Source organism: Rhodnius prolixus, unplaced genomic scaffold, assembly GCF_049639745.1.
Source record: "Rhodnius prolixus isolate KJV_2025 unplaced genomic scaffold, Rpr scaffold_2, whole genome shotgun sequence".
In the NCBI taxonomy this organism is placed as follows: Eukaryota; Metazoa; Arthropoda; class Insecta; order Hemiptera; family Reduviidae; genus Rhodnius; species Rhodnius prolixus.
In genome coordinates, this window is record NW_027411592.1 from 33,317,817 (window position 1) to 33,339,993 (window position 22,177).

At 31.7% G+C, this 22,177-nt stretch overlaps 1 protein-coding gene across 5 annotated transcripts in view; it reads right to left on the reverse strand.

The window, feature by feature from the left end:
* Nucleotides 1-22,177, reverse strand: part of SCaMC (Short Calcium-binding Mitochondrial Carrier) — a 72,245-nt gene extending 50,068 nt beyond the window's left edge. For 3 of the 5 annotated variants that reach the window (XR_012455570.1, XR_012455569.1, XM_074119060.1), the window contains exons 1-5: nt 21,771-22,177; nt 21,541-21,667; nt 21,386-21,473; nt 9,838-9,949; nt 1,165-1,185 (exon numbers count right to left, since the gene is read on the reverse strand). Coding sequence is in view for 1 of the 5 variants with exons in the window: in XM_074119060.1 (XP_073975161.1) it covers nt 1,165-1,185; nt 9,838-9,949; nt 21,386-21,473; nt 21,541-21,667; nt 21,771-21,971 (549 nt within the window). In the remaining 4 variants the exon portion in view is untranslated. Of the gene's footprint in view, nt 1-1,164; nt 1,186-9,837; nt 9,950-15,245; nt 15,265-21,385; nt 21,474-21,540; nt 21,668-21,770 lie in introns of those variants that run through there. The other 2 variants (XR_012455571.1, XR_012455572.1) reach the window with 2 other exon arrangements.

Consider the following 22,177-nt stretch of genomic DNA (forward strand, 5'->3'; position numbering starts at 1 on the left):
ATTAAAAAGCTCTTTAAATTGCGTTACGTAATTTAAGTACGGCCCCTTACATTATATAGTGTTGATACATACAACACTATCCTCCTTTAGGATCTATGGTTAGTTACTAAATATAGGGAACATCAAAGTTTCGTAAATAAAACGAATACTGAATTCCAACGCAGAGATCCAGGGTGCGGATACAAGTGAAACTTTTTGATTTTAAAAAGAGAAAGAATGTACTTCGTGTAAACGTCGAGCGAAACTATTTTCATAGCTGGTTGTTGTGTGCACTACGTTTACCATTTCATCTGAGATCACCAGTACATTATAATTATGCTGAGGAAAACTTCGACATTGGTACAGGACTAAAAGTAGAAAATTACTGGCAACTTTTGTTCATCTTAAAATGTTCTAGAAGGAATGACAGTCTTTATGGTTAAATGGTACTTTTCCAACAGTTTGTTGATGGTAAGCCTGCATTATGTTTCGTCGAATCCTACCAAGTGCCTTGCAAGGTGGAATGCGACGAACCCACCTAACGCTGTAGAACGACATATTACACAATGGTAGTGTATTGTTAAAGTCTGTTTATTTATAACTACTACAATTTGCCATCTTAAGGTAATCCAGATTTAAAAAAAAAAAAGAACCGTCTAGATTAATAAAACGAAGATATAATCTCAAATCGAATGTCTGCAAAGGGTACTAATTATTAACTTATACTATAATTCAGTCAAATACACTGTTTCAGACCTACTGCCCCAAGTAAATATACAGAGAAAAATAATACAAGAAAGAATGGTACGCATGCGCGAAGGTAACCATCATGAAGATGTACATGTAAAATGTCTTTTTTGCACTGAAATAAATGTAGGTTGGATGATTTTATCTTATGATATAAACTACACAACTAGTACTTCTATTCAGGCCACTACTACTATAGCTAGTCCACTATTAAAAAAAATAAAACAAAAAACAGTATGTATAAACTAAGATGGAGGTAGAATTTACATTGTGGCCTTTGAATTGATAAGTTAATTTATATTACAAAATTTGTTATATGTTCTCAATGAAGATTAAAAGAAAAGCGCAAATGAATTACAAATAAAAATCAAAACAAACTGTGCACAAAAAGGCTGCGAAAAATGGCGGTGTTAACAATTCTAATTAATCACACCATACCTTCAAATGGTTTAGATATTGCTTCAGACATGAAAAAAGTAAAAAAAAAATAATACTTTCACCAAATTAAAATTAAACCACTAATTAAAATTAAAGATTTTAACAACTTACTCTTTTGAAAAAAATATTTTATTTAGGAAGATTCACTGAAAAAAAAGTGGAGATATTTATATCATTTAAGGTAATAATTAAAATTTGTAACTGAAAAATGAGAAACTTTTATTAAATGGATCTCAAATGTAATAATTTTAATAAATTACGGCTAACATTACTCACTAACAATCACGACTATTTATCTAAACGAGTTTATGAATTTAAAAATTAGATAAAAGAATCACTAAAAAATATTTCAGCTATAATATAAAAATGTATAATTCCAAAATGGAAAATAATGTAAAGTAATGCCTCCTATTTCGGGTGGACTGTTTGACTAACTACCGATCAGGGGCTGTAAGCAGACGCAGATAGCTAACATTCTATATAATAATTTTCTTAACCGTTATATAAAATCCAAATTAAAAATCCGGAATCGAATCCAGGTAACACTATACATCTTAGCTTTGTGGTCCGTGCCTCCAACGGCTTGGCTGTCGTGGCTATACATAATACACAATGTTTTTGTTATTTGTTGGTTTTCAGCAGCATTTTGTACATACAGGCTTCACTCTAAATTGCATGATCCCATGCCTGTCTGCCTTCATCTGTTTGCCACCAATTTTTGCTGATTTTTCCATGTCCCGCTTGAAAACTCCTCTCTTGCTAAGGTCATCCTCCAACGCATCTTGTCCTTCACTTACTGGACTCACGCTTCCACTAACGTCAGTACCAATGCTAGCAGTTAGATTACTATTCTCTAAAGCTCCTCTCCGCTCCATTCTCTCTTTAAACTGATGTTTCTAATTACAACACACCTCCAGCACCAGGATGATTTCCACTAGATCTTACTTCTACTGCCAAAAGTCTCTCGCGCAGCCTTTTGTCCCATATCTAAGAACTTTTTTTTTTAATATCTGCACTGCACAATACCTGGAAGATTGGTAAGATCAATCTCAAATTTTCTGCTTCAGAGAACTAGGTTCAATCATTCTATTTTCTTCCTAATTCTCCCCTTCTTCTTCGTCCTAGAAGGACCATCCTTTTCCACTACTGGTCCTATTATCATTTAACTCCTTTCATGCCTTTGTTAGGTTTTAATCGAAGTGCATAAGTGCTCCATCTTAACGAAATTTACCCCATTTCCCATTTATCGACCTCTTCTATCAGATTCCTCATCATATAGCTAGCATTTCTATTTTCTGCAACTTTCGATCTGGCCATCAGCCAAATATAATACTTCTGTATGATACGCAAAATAAGCAATCTTCAAATTAATTCTAATTTTCTAACTGTCGTTATTACCCACTTTCAGGAAGAAAATGATGGTACATAAAAACCGAAAGATTTAAACTTTAACGAAGCTTTACGGAAACTTTTCAAGTATGTATAAAAAGTTTTTTAAATGTTCGTGTCATGAGATTAAAAAATATTTAATGTAATATGTTGTTCATAATTTAAATTTTATTGCAAACCAATGCAAATAATTAATACTATGCAAAATACAGGATTGGATATCAATTAATTTAACGAGTATAACTTATTCAACAAAAAAGATTTTACATTACAGTCCCAGAAAAAAATATACTAAATCGATCTTAATAAAAAAGACAGAAAAAGTTCAACAGCAATTACAGAAAAATTGTAGATTTCACTGCCATCTGCAGGCCATATCAATACTTCTTACAAAAGCATTAATCATGGTCTTAAAAAATAAAATAAAATTTTTTACGATCAAATTTTAAAAGGCAGAATCAGTATTTTTAGCTTTTTATGAGGATTAGTTCTGAACAATCAATTTTTTTTTTTAAATCTAAATATTAAAAAAGTACCAAGTGTAGTTACAATTAATACTAAAAAATAAAAATAAGATTTTATAATATAAAATACTATACTACACTAAATTATACTATTTATTATGTTATAATTTTATCAAAATCTGCATACAACTCATGCTTTTATCATTTGACTCCATGCTTTGCTGCATCGAAATTTAACTGCCAGATTTTTACAACCTAAGAATTTTATTGCTTCTTGTTCACTTATTTAGGCATAGGGATGGTAGCCTGCAATGGACGACACGATAATACGTTAAGAACATCCTGCTAATATTTTTTGCTAAAAAACTTGCGACTTAAGGTATGCTTCAAAATTTTTGCACAGATGTTGCGGAAGGATGTCTGTCTTGGTTGGGCCTTTTTCATTCCACAGGGAGAGGTGAAAGAAGAAGGAAGGTTTCACTAGGCGCGTAGTGATGCAACAATCAATCGTAACGATTAGCTATTTTGCTGACAGTTGTTTGGTAGATGTCGCATGTCGATGTAGGAGAGAGAGTTACGTTGGCCACAGATAATCGAATACTATTGGTTCGTCTTCAACAGGCTAGGATAACCTAATAGAATCAACAGGCAAAGAGTATAAAATCTTCAGCAACGTTGTGACATTACTTTCTCTTGGATAAGTGCTCAATTGAGTAGCAAAAAAAACGCCTTCAAACTTCAGTGTGTACTCGGAGAGTTTCCCGCAAAGGCCCGATTATGGTCGATTTTACAAAATCTTTCAAGATCATTAAATAATTACCTGGCTAAACTTCTCTGGATCCAAGAAAACCCTATTTCTTCCATTAATAGCATCTGTCAAACGTTGGTTGTTTCTAAAAGTACTTTCAGAAGAATCTTACAAGACTTTCAAACGTACGGCCTTGCAGAGACCATGAGAGATAGGGATTGAGCCTTACAACGTTAAAGATGTATATTTTACCGTCAGAAGATCCAAACGTTTTAATAAAAATTTTAGGATGGACCAACAATGGCATCACATCAAGGTATATGCAGCAGAAAGTCCCCGAGTCTCATATGCTGTCTGTCTTAGGAGTAACTGTGTGATGTGTCTTCTTAAAAATCAATTTACCAAACCAGAGGACCTTACTTTTACGAAGGAAACAAAAATGGTGAATTTTACCTTCAGTTCTTCACCAACATTCTACCTAAACAATTAGAAGATGTGCTCTTAGAGCTATAGGAAGAATATGTTAACTGCATATGGTAGTCCCACTAATAATGTCAGGCATGTAAAGAGACACCTTTTAAAAAATACCTATGAAGGATTATAGCGACTCCTGGGACGATTACCACCTCGTATCCCGGTTTCGACACCAATGGACCACTCCCTACAAAGATGCATGAGAAACAAAGTGAAATAATTATTCTTCATAATTTACTTGTTTTACTTTTCCTTAAATTTGTACCGTTTCCAAACTTAGGGTTGTGAAAAATTGAGCAGAAATTACAATCTAGCTGAACTAGAACAAAGAATGTTAGATACAACTCAGTTGAAGTAGAATCTATTTCTTAGGCCATAAGGAAAAACTTGGCAAATAAGAGTTGAACTAAGCCACTTATGATGGATGCACTTCGAGAAATATCTCGAATGTTTTAATGAGGGGAGTTTGTTTAAAAATAGAATTTTTAAGCATTCATACTATCAAATATCCTGTCCCACAGGCAAGAGATTAAAAATATTGTAGCTGTGTTAGGTAAATATGTTTTCAATCATAACTCATAAAATAACAGAAAAAACTGTAAATTAACAGTTTAAATAGCTTATTCGTTATTTGTACCATTCTCCAAGTTCTAAAATCTTACCTAATATTAACGAACTCAATTGCTTGTTAAAAATACTTAATCTATAAAGTATTTAGACCATTTTATAACCATCGTACACTGTATTGCCTATTATTATTACTAATTTCACTTAAACAAAAACATCTAAAAACTCTTCGATCTCAGAGGAGCTCAAAATTTGAGATGAAAATTTGACACCCAAAGAGAAAAGGAACACAATAATTTAATACACTGACTGCTTTTTGACCATCTATTTAATTATTAATATTATTTACTTAAACGTGAAACTATAAAAGAAAATCCTTCACAAATTCATTAAAAAAAACTGATACCAGTATATAAATATGATCAAAATAACTACTCAAAAGGATTTTGTTCAAAAGACCTTTTGAAGAAAAATAAATTAGCAACGATTAGAAATTAATTAATTATAGCAAATAATTTTTAATAAAGTAGCTACAAAGATTTATAAAGTAGTTAAATAAATGCATTTTAAGTTGAGATAGAAAAAAGAAATATTTATATGTACGAGTGAGTATATACAGCTGCTGAAAGAAATATAAAAAAAGTAAATTTGAGAAAACGGACGGAATTTTTTCTCCATCTGATACTAAAAAATAACTACTTCGTAACCAAATTGTTTTATTTCGTGTAAAAATTACTAAATAATAAGTAAAATCAATAATTTGTTGACAATAATTGTATAAAAATATGTAATAAAATAATTAAAAATAATAATAATAAATAATTAAATTATTAATTTTAAAAATTATTAATAAAAGTTATTGGGAGATTTCAAATTAGAAATATGATTGCACATATAAAAGAGACCAGACTTTCTTCAACACAATCACTTTCCTGGGTAAATAGAATTTTGTTGCTAATTACAAGAAAGATGACATCGAATTAAGAGTTATTTAACAAAAAAGGATTCAAAAATTCTGGTTTTATTTTACTTTCTTTAAAATAATAATAATAAAATAAAATAATTTTTTAAAAAACTTGTACATTTAAAAAAAAAAAGATAATGATATAAATGTTGGACAGAAGAGAACTGTCGATCTAACGATGCTAATAGCATTGATTTATCCTTCGTGGTGCAAGAGATAAATGCTTCTTTAAGGTTTTATTATTTCTTTTATTGAATATTTGGCGATGATTTTCTTTTTTGCAATTATTACAACTGTAGCTATTCTCAAGAAAGCTTTTTCATGAATCTAACTTGCAATATATGAACAAAAAACAGTATTCTGAAAGAAACTAAAAACAAGAGAAGCATTTAGTTATTTTACCTTAGATGAGAAAATATGTTGTTCAATATGTCTCCCACTTCTTGAAGATGAGATCTGTACCTTACTTAAAAAAAATGTTCAACTACCAACCCATTGTTAAACATGAATTTCTACACAAGCAACCATAATATGTCTCTGCAAGCTGTTGAAGCTAGCGAGCCCAATGTATTGGGTTTTCCTTTTTGGATAATTGTCCAATCAACTTGTACCCACACTCCTCACATCAAGAGGAAATCTATCAATTCTCAGAACATTTTTTGAAAGGTATTATTAAAAAACATCTGCATTGACGATTGATGGTAGTTAAATAGCTGTCATTAAACTACCCCAAACTTTCTGCTTAAATTCATAATGGAATGTTAACCCACAAACTGCTCTGGGATTTCCAAGAGCCCAAATATGGACATTTCTTGTGACATCATTCCACTTCGCACAAGCACGCACAAGGAACGGTGTTAAAAGATAGCAATGCATGTTCTTCACTCAGTGTTTTGTTTCTCAGAATCCCTAACTGGGTCACTCCTTCACAATTGGAAATACTGAAACATTAAAATACTGAATCGCAGTTCCTATTCTTTATCCACTTTAGATTGCTGACAAAGGACCAAAAGATCCGCTTTCCACACAAACGCTTCCTGTTTGTTTAAGGCTGTTGAATACTATAAAAAAAAACCTACATGTTCGTCAGGAAAACCGCTGTACATATTCTTCACGTACAAGTACACTATTGAAATCGCAAAAATCGTGAAGGGAAATAATAACAATATACACTGCGTTAGTTAATGTTTCAGGCATAACAAAACCAACACTATAAAGAATTTGGAGTCGAGAGTTAAGAGAAAGAGAAACAACCAACAAAAATAGTTACAATATTTACCTTTATCTTCCAAAGTTCATATTTGATCATAATGTTTTAACCCTAGAACGACACTCAGTGATTTACAGATTAGCCCTGTGTTTCCCAAGTTGTTCCCCATCGTCTAAATATACTTCGTTTGTCTTCTTATTCATTACTAAACTCATTCGGGGTTAGGATTCAATTCAAATTGCAACAGTAAAGAGAAAAGTCATTTTCGACTTTGACACACCCCAGGGTGTTAACATTAGCTTATGTTTAGGTAAGTTTCAGTATTCAGGATAAACGTTTAATAATTACTAAATGTGACATTTACTAAACATACTTTAATGGCTTTTAGCAAAGGAAGTATGGCTTTTATTTCAAGGAAACCACTTTGTGACTGGACACCGGAGAAAATCCAGAAAGTCCTATTACCATTGGAGGAAGATCAGAACGAAGCGAATGTTATTTTTGGTGATGAGAATTCTGACGAAGAATAAGATATTGTAACTGAACCAGAAGTCTCTAAAACTGAAGAAGAATGTAGGTGTAGAAGAGTCTCCGTAAAGTCATCTAGTTTGCGAGGTAGAAATCAATACAAATGGTATACAATGTCCCATCAAAGGGAGAGAAAACTAAAGCTAAAAACTATAGTTTCCCAAACCCCAGGTGCGAAAGGTGGGGCAAAAAATATATCCACTTCCCTAGAATCTTGGAATTTTGTTATAACTAATGATATTATCTCTAAAATTGTGGACAAAAACAAATCAAGAAATTAGGAGGAGGATGACATCAATTTCAAGTTGTCAGTCTTACCATACTGACAAACGAAATAGAAATCCGTGTTTTTATTGGATTATGATGCCTTACTGGAGTCAATAAATCTTCAAAACTGAATATTGAAGAGCTGTGGTTCCAATATAATGGTCATTATTTTATTAGAATTACCATGTCGATGAATCGATTTTATTTTTTATCCTACTGTTTAGAGATTTGATGATAAAAGAACTAGAGTAGAAAGATAAATTGGCACCTACAAGGAAAATATGGGATATTTTCCTAAAGATACGGAATCAAAATTGTTATGATGAACGACTCCCGTGCTTTTTACATGGTAAATGCTATGTCGGAAAGATGAACTGTCCGAAAGGTGAACCTGTGCCTTCTCATTATGTCAAAGAATTGACGAAAGTGATCCATGGAACAAACAGAAATGTAATTACAGACAATTAGATTTCGTCCGTACAATTGTTCTAAGAGATGCTGACAATATAAACTTACCATTTCGTAAGAATAAAGCTGAAATACTTCCTCAATGTTTGGTGGCCAAAGAATCTGGGACGTCTTTATTCGCTTTCAACTCAAATAAAATAGTACTTCTACTTTCTACTCTTCATTTTGACGACTCAATAAACGCAGATACCGGTAAACCTCAAATTATAATTGATTATAATTCGCACAAGAGTGGAACTGACACAATTTGATCAAATTTGTCATTGCTACACGACAGCACGGAAAACAAGAGAGTGGCCTCTTCGATTCTTTCTACAGAATGTTAGACCAAAGTGGTGTCAATGCTATGTACACTCTCGCCCTGTGGCAAACAAAGAAAAAGGGCCGTACATTTTTGCTCGATTTGGGTTACAGCTTAATCGAATCTCACCTAAGAGGTAGATTACAGGCGGCTACTAAGAATTGCAATAGAGGATATTGTCTTCAATAACAGTTTACTACTACACGATTTAAATTCGGGGATCATGAGTCAGATGAAGTACAAAGCAAGAACTGTTGTGTTCTAGAGTTAATATACAAAATTCTCACCTAATGCATAATAAGTATTTGCCGAACAAATAGGTGACGAAAAACAAATACGATACTAAACAATTAAGCAGTTGAGGAGAATTAAATTTTCATAAATGTGTAAACAATGAATCATTTTAATTTCTGATGATTAATTAAATTATTCCTAGAAAATCCATAAAGTATTAAAACAAAAACAATAAAAAAAGCCAAATAACATGTTCAGTAGTAATTCCCAAATTTTTAAGCTTTGTAGTTTTTAAATGATTAAAAATATATTTATGAGAGAAAGGGATAGGCTCAGTGGGCTAATAAGCCGGAGGTCCTAGGTTCAAATCCTTGGTCTTTCCTCCAAACCATTCCTTAGCTTTTCTTTTCTGAAGACTCTACAGCTCGCTGCCAGAGCTGTCCGTAGCGAGAGAACATTTCCAGAGGCTGGCAAATCACTGAGAAGGATCCAGGCATCAATGACCTTTACATGCTGATGCGCTTTAAATAAAAAAAAAAAAAATCTATGCCTTTAGTATCGTTAGATTGAGAATTAATTCTTTCTACTACATTTCTTTCAGTTTAATTTTTACTGTTTTTGGTAGAGCAGTAAAAATACCAGAATTATTAAGTCTCTTTCGTATTTAACTCGCTAAGCGTTTTTCGACCAACGTCCAGCAGACGTTTGTATATTTGGTTTTTACAAAATTTTGAAAATTGAGGAAGGAAATGTTATGATTGAGAAATCAATTAAATGAAAATACCTTTCTCTAAGGACTATTCTAATCAATGTCAGTTTCAATCGAATGGTTTCAAGAATCGAAATATAAGTGATTTTCATATTTTTTTAAAAAGATTTACAATCTTTTCAAAACACTAGCTATATCAAGGATCCATATATATACATTTTTTACGTGAAGAAGACATTAATAAAAGAAAAGTTTCTTGTCACATTATGTATTGAGGAGAAAATTTGATTACTTTTTATAATATTTTCGAAAAAACAGAGTTAATAATGAGAATAATGAGTTAAACTCACCGTTGAATGCCTCCAGTAGCGAATTAGATCGTGGATGTCTGTGCTTGGTGCATAAAGTAAAAAGTCCCGCCATTCGTTGAAACTGATTTCTAGGCTTCCATCCTGATCCATCCTTTAAAAATTAAAATAGTCTATTATTAGTGGCAGAGATAATTTAGATTACTAGCTTATTAAAAATACATAAAATTTAATAACCATATTCACAAAAAAAAACTCATGGATTTTTTCGATAATGTTCGCTTTGAATACCTTGATACCATTCATTGGTTTGGGTTTTTGAAAATTCTTGCTCTTCAGTTGCAACTAAGGTACAGTTATTACATTTTCTTCCATAAGAAAAGTTTGCAATGGACCGAAACAAAGGATAGATAATTTGATAGAACTTAGTTCGGACTATAATGCAGGAATAAATAAAAGTATAATAACAACGTATTTATTGTTACAAGAGATTTAAAAACCGAGTTAATATTGTTAGTAAGAAAAACTTGTTAGTCGCACTGAGTAACTCTACTAAAACTGATACAACTGTGACTTCTTCAAGTGACAGCTGCACTAGCTCTCCTTGCATTTATGGTTCTACAAAAAGTGGCCCAGTAATTGTGGTTCAATGGGATTCATCAGCTTCCCGTATGCCATCAATGATACATGACAGCCGTCCCTCAATTGTCTTTCTTTCTAAGGGTACGTTCACAACGGAACTATGAGCATAGATGATAGCAGAGATGATAACTGATAGAGTAAAATATAATCGCTGATTAGTGGGCACAACGGAGCTGTGATACATACAACATGTCGAGTAGTGAAGAAGAGTTTTTATGTTCAGCAGCAACGAAATGGTATATTTTAAAGAAAAAACGCTTTAGAAAATATCATGTACATCCCATAAATAAAAAACGAAGTACTTTGGGTGAATTTCACCATTTATATAAGGAACTTAGAAATTATCCGGATCGTTTTTTTGAATATATGAGGATGGGTCCACGCATATTAGACTATATTTTAGAGAAAATAAGGTCCAAAATTAAGAAAACGTTGGAAAAATTGGTCATGGAAATCCTATAACCATAGAAGAAAAACTAGTGATTACTATAGAAGTAATGGTTTTATTGAGAAAAAACAAATAAATACAAACAAAAATAAATGTAAGCACGATTTAAAAAACAAAATATTGTTTAAAAGTAAATAATAAAATAATGCCGGTTTTCACCAAATGTCTTGAAAAACAAAGGTATTTTGAACAGCAGTCAAATTTAAAGCTCCGATACTGGAGTTTAGTTAGCAGAAAAATGAAATATTTAATTCTATCATCTATGCTCGTTTATACCAGCGCGTATGAGTCACTAGTCGCAGCTTCATTGTGCACGCTCACATTCGAATGTATTATGTTTTTCTTTAAGCGCTGATGCATCACTCCTATCATCTCTGCTATCATCTATGCTCACAGCTCCGTTGTGAACGTACCCAAAGGTCCTGTAAAGGTTTTAACGACGGTTAATAATACGCTGATAAGTGTCTTTCCTTTCTTAGCATGAGCTAAGTTTTTCATTTTATTAGACAGCTTCTTCCAGCCTAGGATTTTTAAAAAGCCTTAGGAAAATTATATGTAATGAAATACTGAAAGCATTAAGTTTAATTTCAATATTGCGTTTGCGGTATAAAAGATCATGGACCTTCTTTTTGAATAGAAAAACGTTAATTTTTTTTGCACACCCCATTACTTTCATAAAAATCTAACAAGGAAATAGTTTCAACTTTGGAAAAGAGTATTTGCACTATACGTAATTTATCCGTCTGGTACAGAATATTTTACATAAATAAAGACTTATTCAGTTATTTTCCAAATCATTTATTACAAACACTTCACAGAAAACGTTAATAATCATAAATATTAGGGACACACTTTAAAAAACTCTTTTCAGGAGACAATTAGTAGTCCACTCAGTCACTTCTAGACTCCTTAACTAGCACTTGGTGGAAATGTTTTCTTCTTTGAGAACTAGTTCATCTTCCTTTACTTCTCTTTGACATTGTTCCTATTTATGTTCTGTACCCCAATTTTTCCAAAAATATAGTTTTTCTATTGAAAATGTTAAAAAATTCTAAGCTGCTTATCAGACATAAATAAATATTCTTCTTCTGGTTCATTGAGTTAAATGAAAATTAATAAGTAGGTAATAGTGGGATAATAGATACGAAAGAGGATAGAAGATCATTAAGACCAAGGTTTTAAATCAAGGTTATATCTATCTGCAAGAATCGCCTAATCACATGTTTAAAATTATATTATTAACTATTCTTTCAAATGTGATTTTTGGCATTTTTTTTTTTGCCTCACACATTCTCCAAAAAATGAGAATTAGGAGGAATGAATGTTCAGTCTTTAATCTCTTTGGCGAATGTTTCAACTAGCACCTCACTGTTTCTTGCACTACACTTTCGCTTTTCATAGCTTAAACAAAATTTTACTAAGCATTATTAGTTTTGTATGGAAACGATCAATCCAAACCTGTTTGTTTTAAAGATTAGCCCTAAAGATATCAGGCCATAGCAAATCAGGGACCACAAAAATTCGGTCCACGCATGTTCAGAAGAATGTGCAATGTAATTTTATTGAAATGTTTATTCTACTGACAGTTAACAACAATAACAGTTAAGAATGCAATAATTTTCATGTAGACACGTCAGAACCTTGTAATTTTGCAAATTGGTTATAATATAAGAAAACATTTGGTTTAGATTCTTCAAAGGGATATTAAAAGATTTTTTTTTATGACCAAATATTTCTGCACCATTGTATTGAACCAGAGTGCCACCCACATTTTAAAAGAAAATTAATATTTAGTCAATAGCATTTAACAAAACCCCTAACCATACCTAATGTAGAAAGAGAGGTACAGTGATCAGAATCTGAGGCATTTAGTAGATTACTAGGAATTAACCTTTCAGGTTTCTAATGTAAGAAGAATTGAAATTATTAAAGTTTTAATAACTTTTTGAAATAACATTTTGGCACAACACATACTAATGTTTTTGATACAAATTTCAAAATTACTCGCTCAGATAACATTCACGTAAACATTTTAAGCTCTATCATAAATTTTAGGCACTTTAGACAATCTGAAAAATGTAATAGATAATGATTTCTTATGCAAATTTTATTGGTTTATTGGATTTATTCAAAATTGAAGTGGTTAGTGAACGGTACAAGGTTTCTCTTTTATTCAAATTTATCGAACACAATTTCAAATCTTTCCAAGAACCTAGCACAAGAAAACGATAATTTTGTTAAATTCTGCGAACATTAACGATTATTTTTTGGACACATCATGTTTCAGTATTTCACACTTGTATTAAGTATCTAATTTTCCGTACAACAAATTTTTCATTTAATGCATCAATTGAAGAGCTTGGTGCAAAAAGGAGTTATCCACATTTTTTTCAGAAAATGTGTTTAGTGGCGCCCCCCTATTGCATGTTCAATTCTACATCTTTTGGTGCTTAAAAGAGTCTTTTGCAGACTCGTTTATTATTACTTATTCCCTAACCTAGGTTAAGTTCAAGAGCTTGTTGTAAAGTATGTTCCCCCTGATAGTACATTCTTTTATCAGAAATTAAGTTACTTTCAAGGGAAGGCCACACGTGAAGTAGACTGATGAAAGACACCGATTGTTAGACAGGTATCCATTATTTACTTTGTACTTTGTAATCTACGAGTACTTTGTGAGAAAAAATAAAACATTTCATTTCTATAACACATTCTTTACATTCCTTGGAGTTTTTTTTTTTATTTAATGTTTACATTAGGTAGATATTATTATTTTTCTTTTTGACAGGCATAATAATATATCTAACAATGTCTTCGACAAGACACAAAATGCCACTTAAAAGCTCAAAAACAAGAAATCTGTTGACTAAAGTACTTTATATGTACTCAAGTTTTACTGAAAATTATAATTTTGGTGCAAAAAATAGTTAGCTGCAAAATAACTTTTGCTTATAGCAAGTTTAAAAAATGCCCTAGCAAGTTCAAATTGAGCCCCAAATGACCTCATCGCAATATATTAACTAATCCTTACAGCAGACACAACACAAGGAATACATCTTAAAGCATATTTAGCTTTTTGTCCCTACTAAAAATTTTAAAAAACTGTAGATAACTCCTTTTTGCACCAAGCTCTTCAATTCTAAAGTACAAGCAAAATGTTTATACTTGAACTTTTTAATTCTGTGCAAAAATTTATGCAATCTTCTACTTTCAAAAACAAAAAAAATATCTTAAATAGCTGGAAATTAAACTGCAGTTTTTAGATAGACAGATAGATTCTAAAATTAACACCCGTTTAGAGGATTATCACTTTTTTGCGAGCAAGTTATTTAAGAAAAAAAAAAAACAAAATCTTCAATCAAACTAATAATTTTTGCACATTACAAATACAATTTAAAATATCTTAAATTGAAAAGAATTCAACATTAATGTCTGCTGTTGATGTAAGTGAATTAACAATGTATTCGAGTTGTAAGAGGTGACAGTTTGTCTGTAACGAAAGGACAATGTGCAGAGAAAAAATAAATAAATTAGGCAACGGTCGCCTAATTTTAGTATTTAATTGACATTAGGTCTACTGTTGACGTTATCAGAAAACCTTGAATGTTATCAAAATTTACGATATTTTTTAATTTCAATTTTTTAGCTAGAATTTAGATATCAAATTTCTTTTCAGTGTTTCGTACCAAGAAACAACCAACCTGGAGAAATATCATAATGATGAAAATTGATTTTATATATAAATAAAAATTATCATTAGAAGCGCACAATGGAAAGTCTAGAAGATTTTGAATGAACGTCGACGACGTTTGATTATCTCAAGACTGACAGCATAAATATTGCTAGTTAATAATACAATCATTTATTGGACTGTTCCTCGTAAAGTCAGCGAAATCGTTTATACTTGAACTTTTTAATTCTGTGCAAAAATTTATGCAATCTTCTACTTTCAAAAACAAAAAAAATATCTTAAATAGCTGGAAATTAAACTGGAGTTTTTAGATAGACAGATAGATTCTAAAATTAACACCCGTTTAGAGGGCGCTAATGGCCAAGGCAGTCGATGCGCCAAAAAAAAAAAAAAAAAAAAAAAAAAAAAAAAAAAAAAAAAAAAAAAAAAAAAAAAACACCCGTTTAGAGGATTATCACTTTTTTGCGAGCAAGTTATTTAAGAAAAAAAACAAACAAAATCTTCAATCAAACTAATAATTTTTGCACATTACAAATACAATTTAAAATATCTTAAATTGAAAAGAATTCAACATTAATATAAAGAAAATTAAATGAATTAAACTAATATTAACATTATTAAAGAAATACGGCAAGTATTTCAAGAATAATAATTAAAATGTATGCAGCTTACCTTTAAAGTAATTTTGTGAATGAAATGTATGTATGATTCATATATGACGAATGTGGAAGAATGAAACCTTGTGGAGATCACGCTGGGTATGCTGAAGGTTCTGTACAATCCAGAACTTCTTCATACAGCAGCGAGACCACCGGGAAGAAACCATTAGCGCTGAGGCTTACAGTATCAGACCTACAACGCAGCACAACCCGCAACATTTTGTAAATAATGCAGGACAAGTCGCTAAAATAGATTTTAAATTGAGAATTTTTTTCCTGCAAATATATAAATACATAAAAAAGTAAAATGTATAAATACGAATGCGTTGTAATAATAATTTTTCAATTAGCATGAAATTAAATTTTTGATTTTAATTTACTCAATTTATAATTTGATATTCTCGCAAAAAGATGATAATCCAGAGTAGAAATACGAATAGAACAAAAACTGAAGACTATAAATTAGTTGCTTTAAAACGATTCTCAGTATTTCTAGTTCCAGCCAACTACCGCAACGAATATTCTCAGTTTACTTCAAGATGAAGGAATTTTTTAAAATAGGAAATTGTAGTTCAATTTAGTTCTCGTGGACATAAGTAAATTTAAAAATGGTTAAGAAAAAATAATACACAATGAGGAAAATGAAAGCAATGAAAATTTTTACAAAATTAAACAATTAACATAACGAAAAGTTTAAACAAATACATCAAAAGCTGGATGATCCTCTAGCATTTCCCTACGCATTTAAAAAAAATGCTTTTAAATTGAAACCAATTTATGTCAACAACGAAAAATTCAGACAATCCTAAATAAAGTTTTTTAAAAAGTTGATTACTGTTTATTCAATTGTTGTGGAAAAGTGACTGTTCTGAGATGGCGGTCACGATGTAAGCTTAAGCCCAAACTGCCATGGATCACGAGGAACAAACATTCTAATTTTTTATATGAAGATAGAAATGGATCTAAAAATATGTATTTGAAAGATTACTTTTACTTTCTTCAAAGACGAACATCCATTTTCAAAAATTGCATCAAGCTCCAAAACAAAATCAATAAATTTACATTTTTATATTGCAAAATACTTGGGTAAATTACAGTTCCAAACTCCATAAGGATTTATTTGTGAGAGTTCTACATCACTTAACATTCCTTTAATAGTTCAAACCGAACACACTTCAAAGATTACTTTGCGACATCGAAGATCGAATAAAAGAAGCGAAAATAAGGCTCCTTTGATATACACAAAACAACACTCTAATAATGCTAACCAGTATTACACTTTCGGCTTAGTTTTTTGCCTGGATATTGCTTAAGCTAGAGCATTCATTTTTATTACTCTAGAGCGTTTCTCCACGCTCTATTAATTCATTTACTGTGAACGTTACACAGGTATGACGAGCTTTTAAGCTCCAATCCTCAACTGAAATCGCTTCCATGCAACAACCATCCTTCCGTCGTTTGATCTTCTCGATTAACTTCAACCTGAATTAAATATTTTCTATCCAACAAATGTTTCCACCTCCTGTAGTCAATCTAAGCAATTTATAATAACAAAACATACTGTCAACGTTTCACAAGAACGCTGTATAATGATAAACCTCTGAGCCGATAAAAATAGCTTACAGATTGAAGATCAAGTACATGTCACTTCTACAAGATGTGTAAATGCTGAAAAAGGCCGCCCGATCAAATCAATAATAAGCATCACCACGGCGCCTACTCCAATATCTGCCATATTCCTGATTAATCTTCAATATTGATTCTGCTCAAAAGAAGTTTTCCCATAATCCAAAAAGCTGGCACTAAAGATAAATATAACAACACTAGACTAAAATATTGAAACTGAATAGAACTTGCCTAGCCTAAAACCATTTTGGAGTTAAAAATAAGTATTTTTTAGTCTACCACTTCGGAAACAGAATTGCATAACACCATTTCTATGATACTTGTGGAAGCAATATTTAAATAAGCTTTGATAAAATGCTCATTACACAAAGGCTCGCATATCTCGACGGTATCGGTACGAATATTGATACTATTCTATTTTTGGATTTAACTACTAATGACAATAACCTACTTTGGTGGAAGACGTCTGTATTCAGCACACTGACGCTCCAAAGGCACCTGTGCTGGTGTTTGTTAATTTTAATTTTGCACTTTTGAGTAAAATTGACTTCCCTGTGAATTAATTATTATGGGCCTAACTAAATATAAATAAAATAATACCATTGGACAGACAGGAAAAGTACTACCTTAACTGCTTTAAACGATACTCATCGAAAGTGGGCGGTCCATCAGATCATTAATGAAGTGGACACCATTTGAACAGATAAAAAATAGCCATTCTTTTCAGATCTATACATAGAATAGTTTTTAATTCTAAAATGAATATTTTATGGTGAAACTCCCTTACTGCAATTTAAATTTTACTAAAATTCACTTAAAAAAGAGGGGACTTACATTTACTAACTTTTGGACCACATAAGCTAAAAGGGTAATTTTTTTTTATAGAAGAGTAGTATCATCAGTTAAGATTCCCAGAGTCCATAAAATTCGACCAATATCAAATTTAAAGAAGACAAAATGAATAACGATGGCAAATTTATTTAATCCAGAGTTAGGAGAAAACTGCATTTGGACCTTATATAGGTAAGACTCCCAACAACACTATATAGCAGCACAGGCGAGCCAGAACTAAGACCCATCAACACAACAATCGTTGCTGCAAAAATTATATCATGAAAAATAATTAGCTGCAGTTAAGTATTGCACTGATTATTAATTGAGAAGGAAGAAATCTTTTACTGGTGAAATTATCCATTTGTTACTCCTTTTACAAAAAATAATTAGTAAGGTAACTAAAAGATTGCTAATTAATCAATGAGACCAGTTTAATGTTGGACAATGAAGTGTATATTCGGTTTTTACATCTATTACAAATAAATGAGGCATTATAAAAAGAACTAAAAAAAGGACATATTGGCTGATAAATATTAATCGAGCTAACTCAATATTTTCAGAAAGGATGACCAAAAATGACATCTATGCTAGGTAGATTTAAAAATTAAAAGACAAAATTTTATCTGATAGAAAGCATGTGTTATATGCAGAACAGAGCGGGATTCCTTGAACAGTGAGAAAGTAGAAATTTAACCTGATTCATTCTGGTTACCTAATTACAGTTCGGAATGATAAAACTGCTCATATTCTGGTCAAATTTGAATCTCAAAAGAAATTGTAAACTGGATCAACACAGGAAAAAGAGGATCCTATCGAAACCCTGTGCCCAAATAGAAAACTATGTAAATCAATCCTTATGTGTAAGAAATACTAGATATGTTAACCAATTAAATAGCTACTGTTGAATCATGAAATTCCCTTGGTCCCTTTCATTGGTTCCATTTAACAAAATAGAAATTGATACTGCAACAATTTTAATTCATTCTTAATGGTATTTGACTAGTTTTAAAGTGATCTCAAGTGCTTAGAACTGCTCTAGGATGACGAATGCAGCTTACCTCAAAATAGATATCTAATCCACAAGCGACAGTTTAGCCGTAACCATTAACTATGAAATTATAAGAAAACTTAAGTTTGCGATGTCTCAAGAGAAGCCTGCGTACCAAAAGAGAGAGAACTAGTTGGCTCGTAGCACTCCTCTCTATTATTTGAGAGAGAATCAAGGCAAAGAATGACAAAAGAAATCCGAAACTGGACCAACAATGGAAAAAGAGATTCCTTCCTGCTGAACCCTGCGCCCAAAACAGTATGAACGTTCCATCAGCAATAAAACTTTCTTAACTGCAACAGATGAAATTTTATTTGGGACCAAGAAGGCAAATAACAAAAATCAAATTAACTGTTCAGATGATTCATTCATGATAAAATTTTATTGTGCTATTCTGCAGTTAATTTACAATATGAATATAAAAATTAACAGCGAAGTATTTTTTTTTTTAATTAATGGTATGTCAAAATGTAAGGTGCCTTTTATAGCACAATTTCAGTCACCGGACAGCCAGCAGTAAGTTTCTTGGGAAAAAATCTAAGCGCCAGCAACTGGATTGGAACCTAGGCTCTGGGGTGGAAATTCAATACGCTTACTAATGATGAGACATTCTCTTCTTTATATTAACTATTAAGTGTTCTATTTTGTGGTAGCATTAAAAGAATAGGAAGAGAGATAGAATAATGAGATAACCTGCAGGAGTTTTAGGATTTTAAGGAATTTTAATAATAAATGTGTGGCATTATATTAAACCCACAAAAAGCTTAGCCCTTTTCTCCTAGCCACAATTAAACATGGGTGAAGTTGATCGCCTGCTCGTGGTGCCCTCTGCTTAATCTAAGCGGTCAATAGTGCACCAACCTGAATGGTGACCGGCTGACGAACTGGCGATAGTGCCTTGGTAATCAATTATGGCGGAATGTGAGAGGAATTTTAATTTACCTGAACGGTCATCAGACCGTTTTAAGATGTAGGCGTTTAACTGCCTTCAAAACTCTGAAGGTGCTCAAAGTCAAGTGTACATGCCTAATAAAGAAGGCAATCAATCCCTCTATTACACTGGGGGTTGTGGGCCAATCCCCCACATCTCCGAAATAATGCAGATTAAAAGAAACAAGAAAAGAAAACCCGACAACTTCCTAAAGTCTGCCCATCCCAATCCTCGTCCTTTAAAGGAAGTTGTCGATGGGCAGAGAAAGATGGCGTTCTTTCTGATAAACCAATACACCGCAAAGTAGTTGAGGTGGAGATTATGTAAAAAAAATTGAAGAAATGCTCAAGGCTGGATAATAAGAATGTTCTTCATAGTGAACTTGCTTTCGTTAGTTCTAATTGATTTCGAACGTTCATCCATCTTCAATGGCTTACAAATCTTTAAAGAGAAAGTGAAATTCTCTTCAAAAACCTGATAAACCAATTTCTTCCTGAAAGGTAATGTAATTCCGAAAAACATCTGAAAATATAGATTTTGTCGCAAAGAGTAATCCAAGATCGAGCAGAGTTCTAAAATGTATGAGGAAAGGCTTTAAGAAACTAAAATATTTCTGTGGCCCTTCTCGAAAAAACTTCAGGTACAAATTATGATTTAAAACTCAACTGGAAATTCCATTAAGCATAATAACATAAAACTTCTCACAAAAATTTAACTTAAAACCTTCAAAAAACTTGTTTTTCAACAAGCCCTTCTAATAAAATTAATTTAAACTATATAAACTTCATCGAGGACATCAGATTTTTTTAGAGAAATTTAGCTACCTTCAACTTCTGTATTAACATCAATTTAACACAAATTTTTAACCAAATAATTTTGAAGATTAAAAAAGTCCCATGACTAAATAAACAAATTATTAGTTTAACAAACTGAGAACCCAAAAATAAAAATTTTCTATTTTAAAAGTTTAAATTTAGCATGATCTTGCTCGAATAAAAGACTAAACTCTCCTAATTACAACAAAAAAATCATATAAGAAAACAATGTCGTTTTATGTAAGGGCCATTAAAAAGCACTCATGCAAATATTATTTGCTCTACAACAGTATCAAGACAACATTCCAACAAAATTAACAACTGTAAAATAAAAGAGAAACTAAAACAAAATGAAAAAGATGAAAGTGTAAGAAAATTCCGGTCATTAACCCGAAGCATACAGATGAAATTGTCATGATCGCGTCTTGTCCACCTGGGTTCAGATGAACAAGAGCACATTTTTTATTGGACCATACCCTTACTTTTAATAGAAATTTTAAATTAGCGGTTGGAACAATTTATTATTAGTATGATCTATTTAAGTGTGAAATACGTACATGATTAGTACTATTATGTTTGACATTTTCAAATTAATAAAAAGTAGTTTGAAATAATATTAAAAAAAATTGAATATTTAAAAAGAAAAACCATGCATAATTGTTAATTGTAGTGAAAATGGAAAAAGTAAACTAGCGGTGTTAAAATTTATCACCAACTAGTACAAAATTATACAAACATTACGAGTGCTTCGTTTTCGATAGAAAAGCATAAATAGAAGGGGAATCGAAAATAAGCTTCAGAAATTCTTTCACAAAGGACAAGAATTAAACTAATTAGTCTTCCTTTAACTGTCTTAAGGGGCTTTTTTTATTTTTGGGTGCAAGACTTATAAATCTTACCTCTGTAAGAGTTTCTTCGCTTCATTAGTCTCTACGTCAACTCCCAAGTCTTTAAATGCTCTTATCAGTTCTTCGAGGTCGATTTTACCTATAATGATAGTTCATTAAAATCACGTTTCTTCCAGTTAAGATCAAAACTTAGCGGAATTACTTACCATCCTTGTTTTTGTCAATGTGTGAAAATCCAAGCCGTAAATTCTTCTCGTGTTCCCTGACATAGTGAATAAATTCTGCCAGGGAAATGTCACTGCTTTTATTGACATCAGCTCGCTCCAGGAAAGACTGAACAATTACGAAAGAAAGTTTATAACTTTGCTATCAAGAATAAAATAAATTCTATTTTTAAAAGCGATATCTGTTAATTTTAAAAATGGTATAATTTTACCTCAGCATATTTGTGATGAACCCCAAATTCTCGCAAAGCCTCGGATAAATCATGTATATCAATTTTCCCATTTCCATCTACATCTAAAGATTTGAAAAGATTTTCTAACCTTTCTTCATCTTCCTGCGGTAGTTCAATAAAATAATGAGGAGTATGTCCTACAGTGGGGTCTGTAGATATCGTGACGTGTGCGTTAACCATTTTGGTAAATTACATAATATTCCACAAGAATTAAGATTAAAAATAAATAATTTCTAACACAATTAATATCCCTGGACCATACCTACTGCAGAAAACCGTGTCACTAGTGACAGCGGATTGCAGTTAAGCATGGCAAGTACTGTAGCGGGTTCTACTTGAATCTCACATTCCGCCATAATTGATTACCAAGGCACTATCGCCAGTTC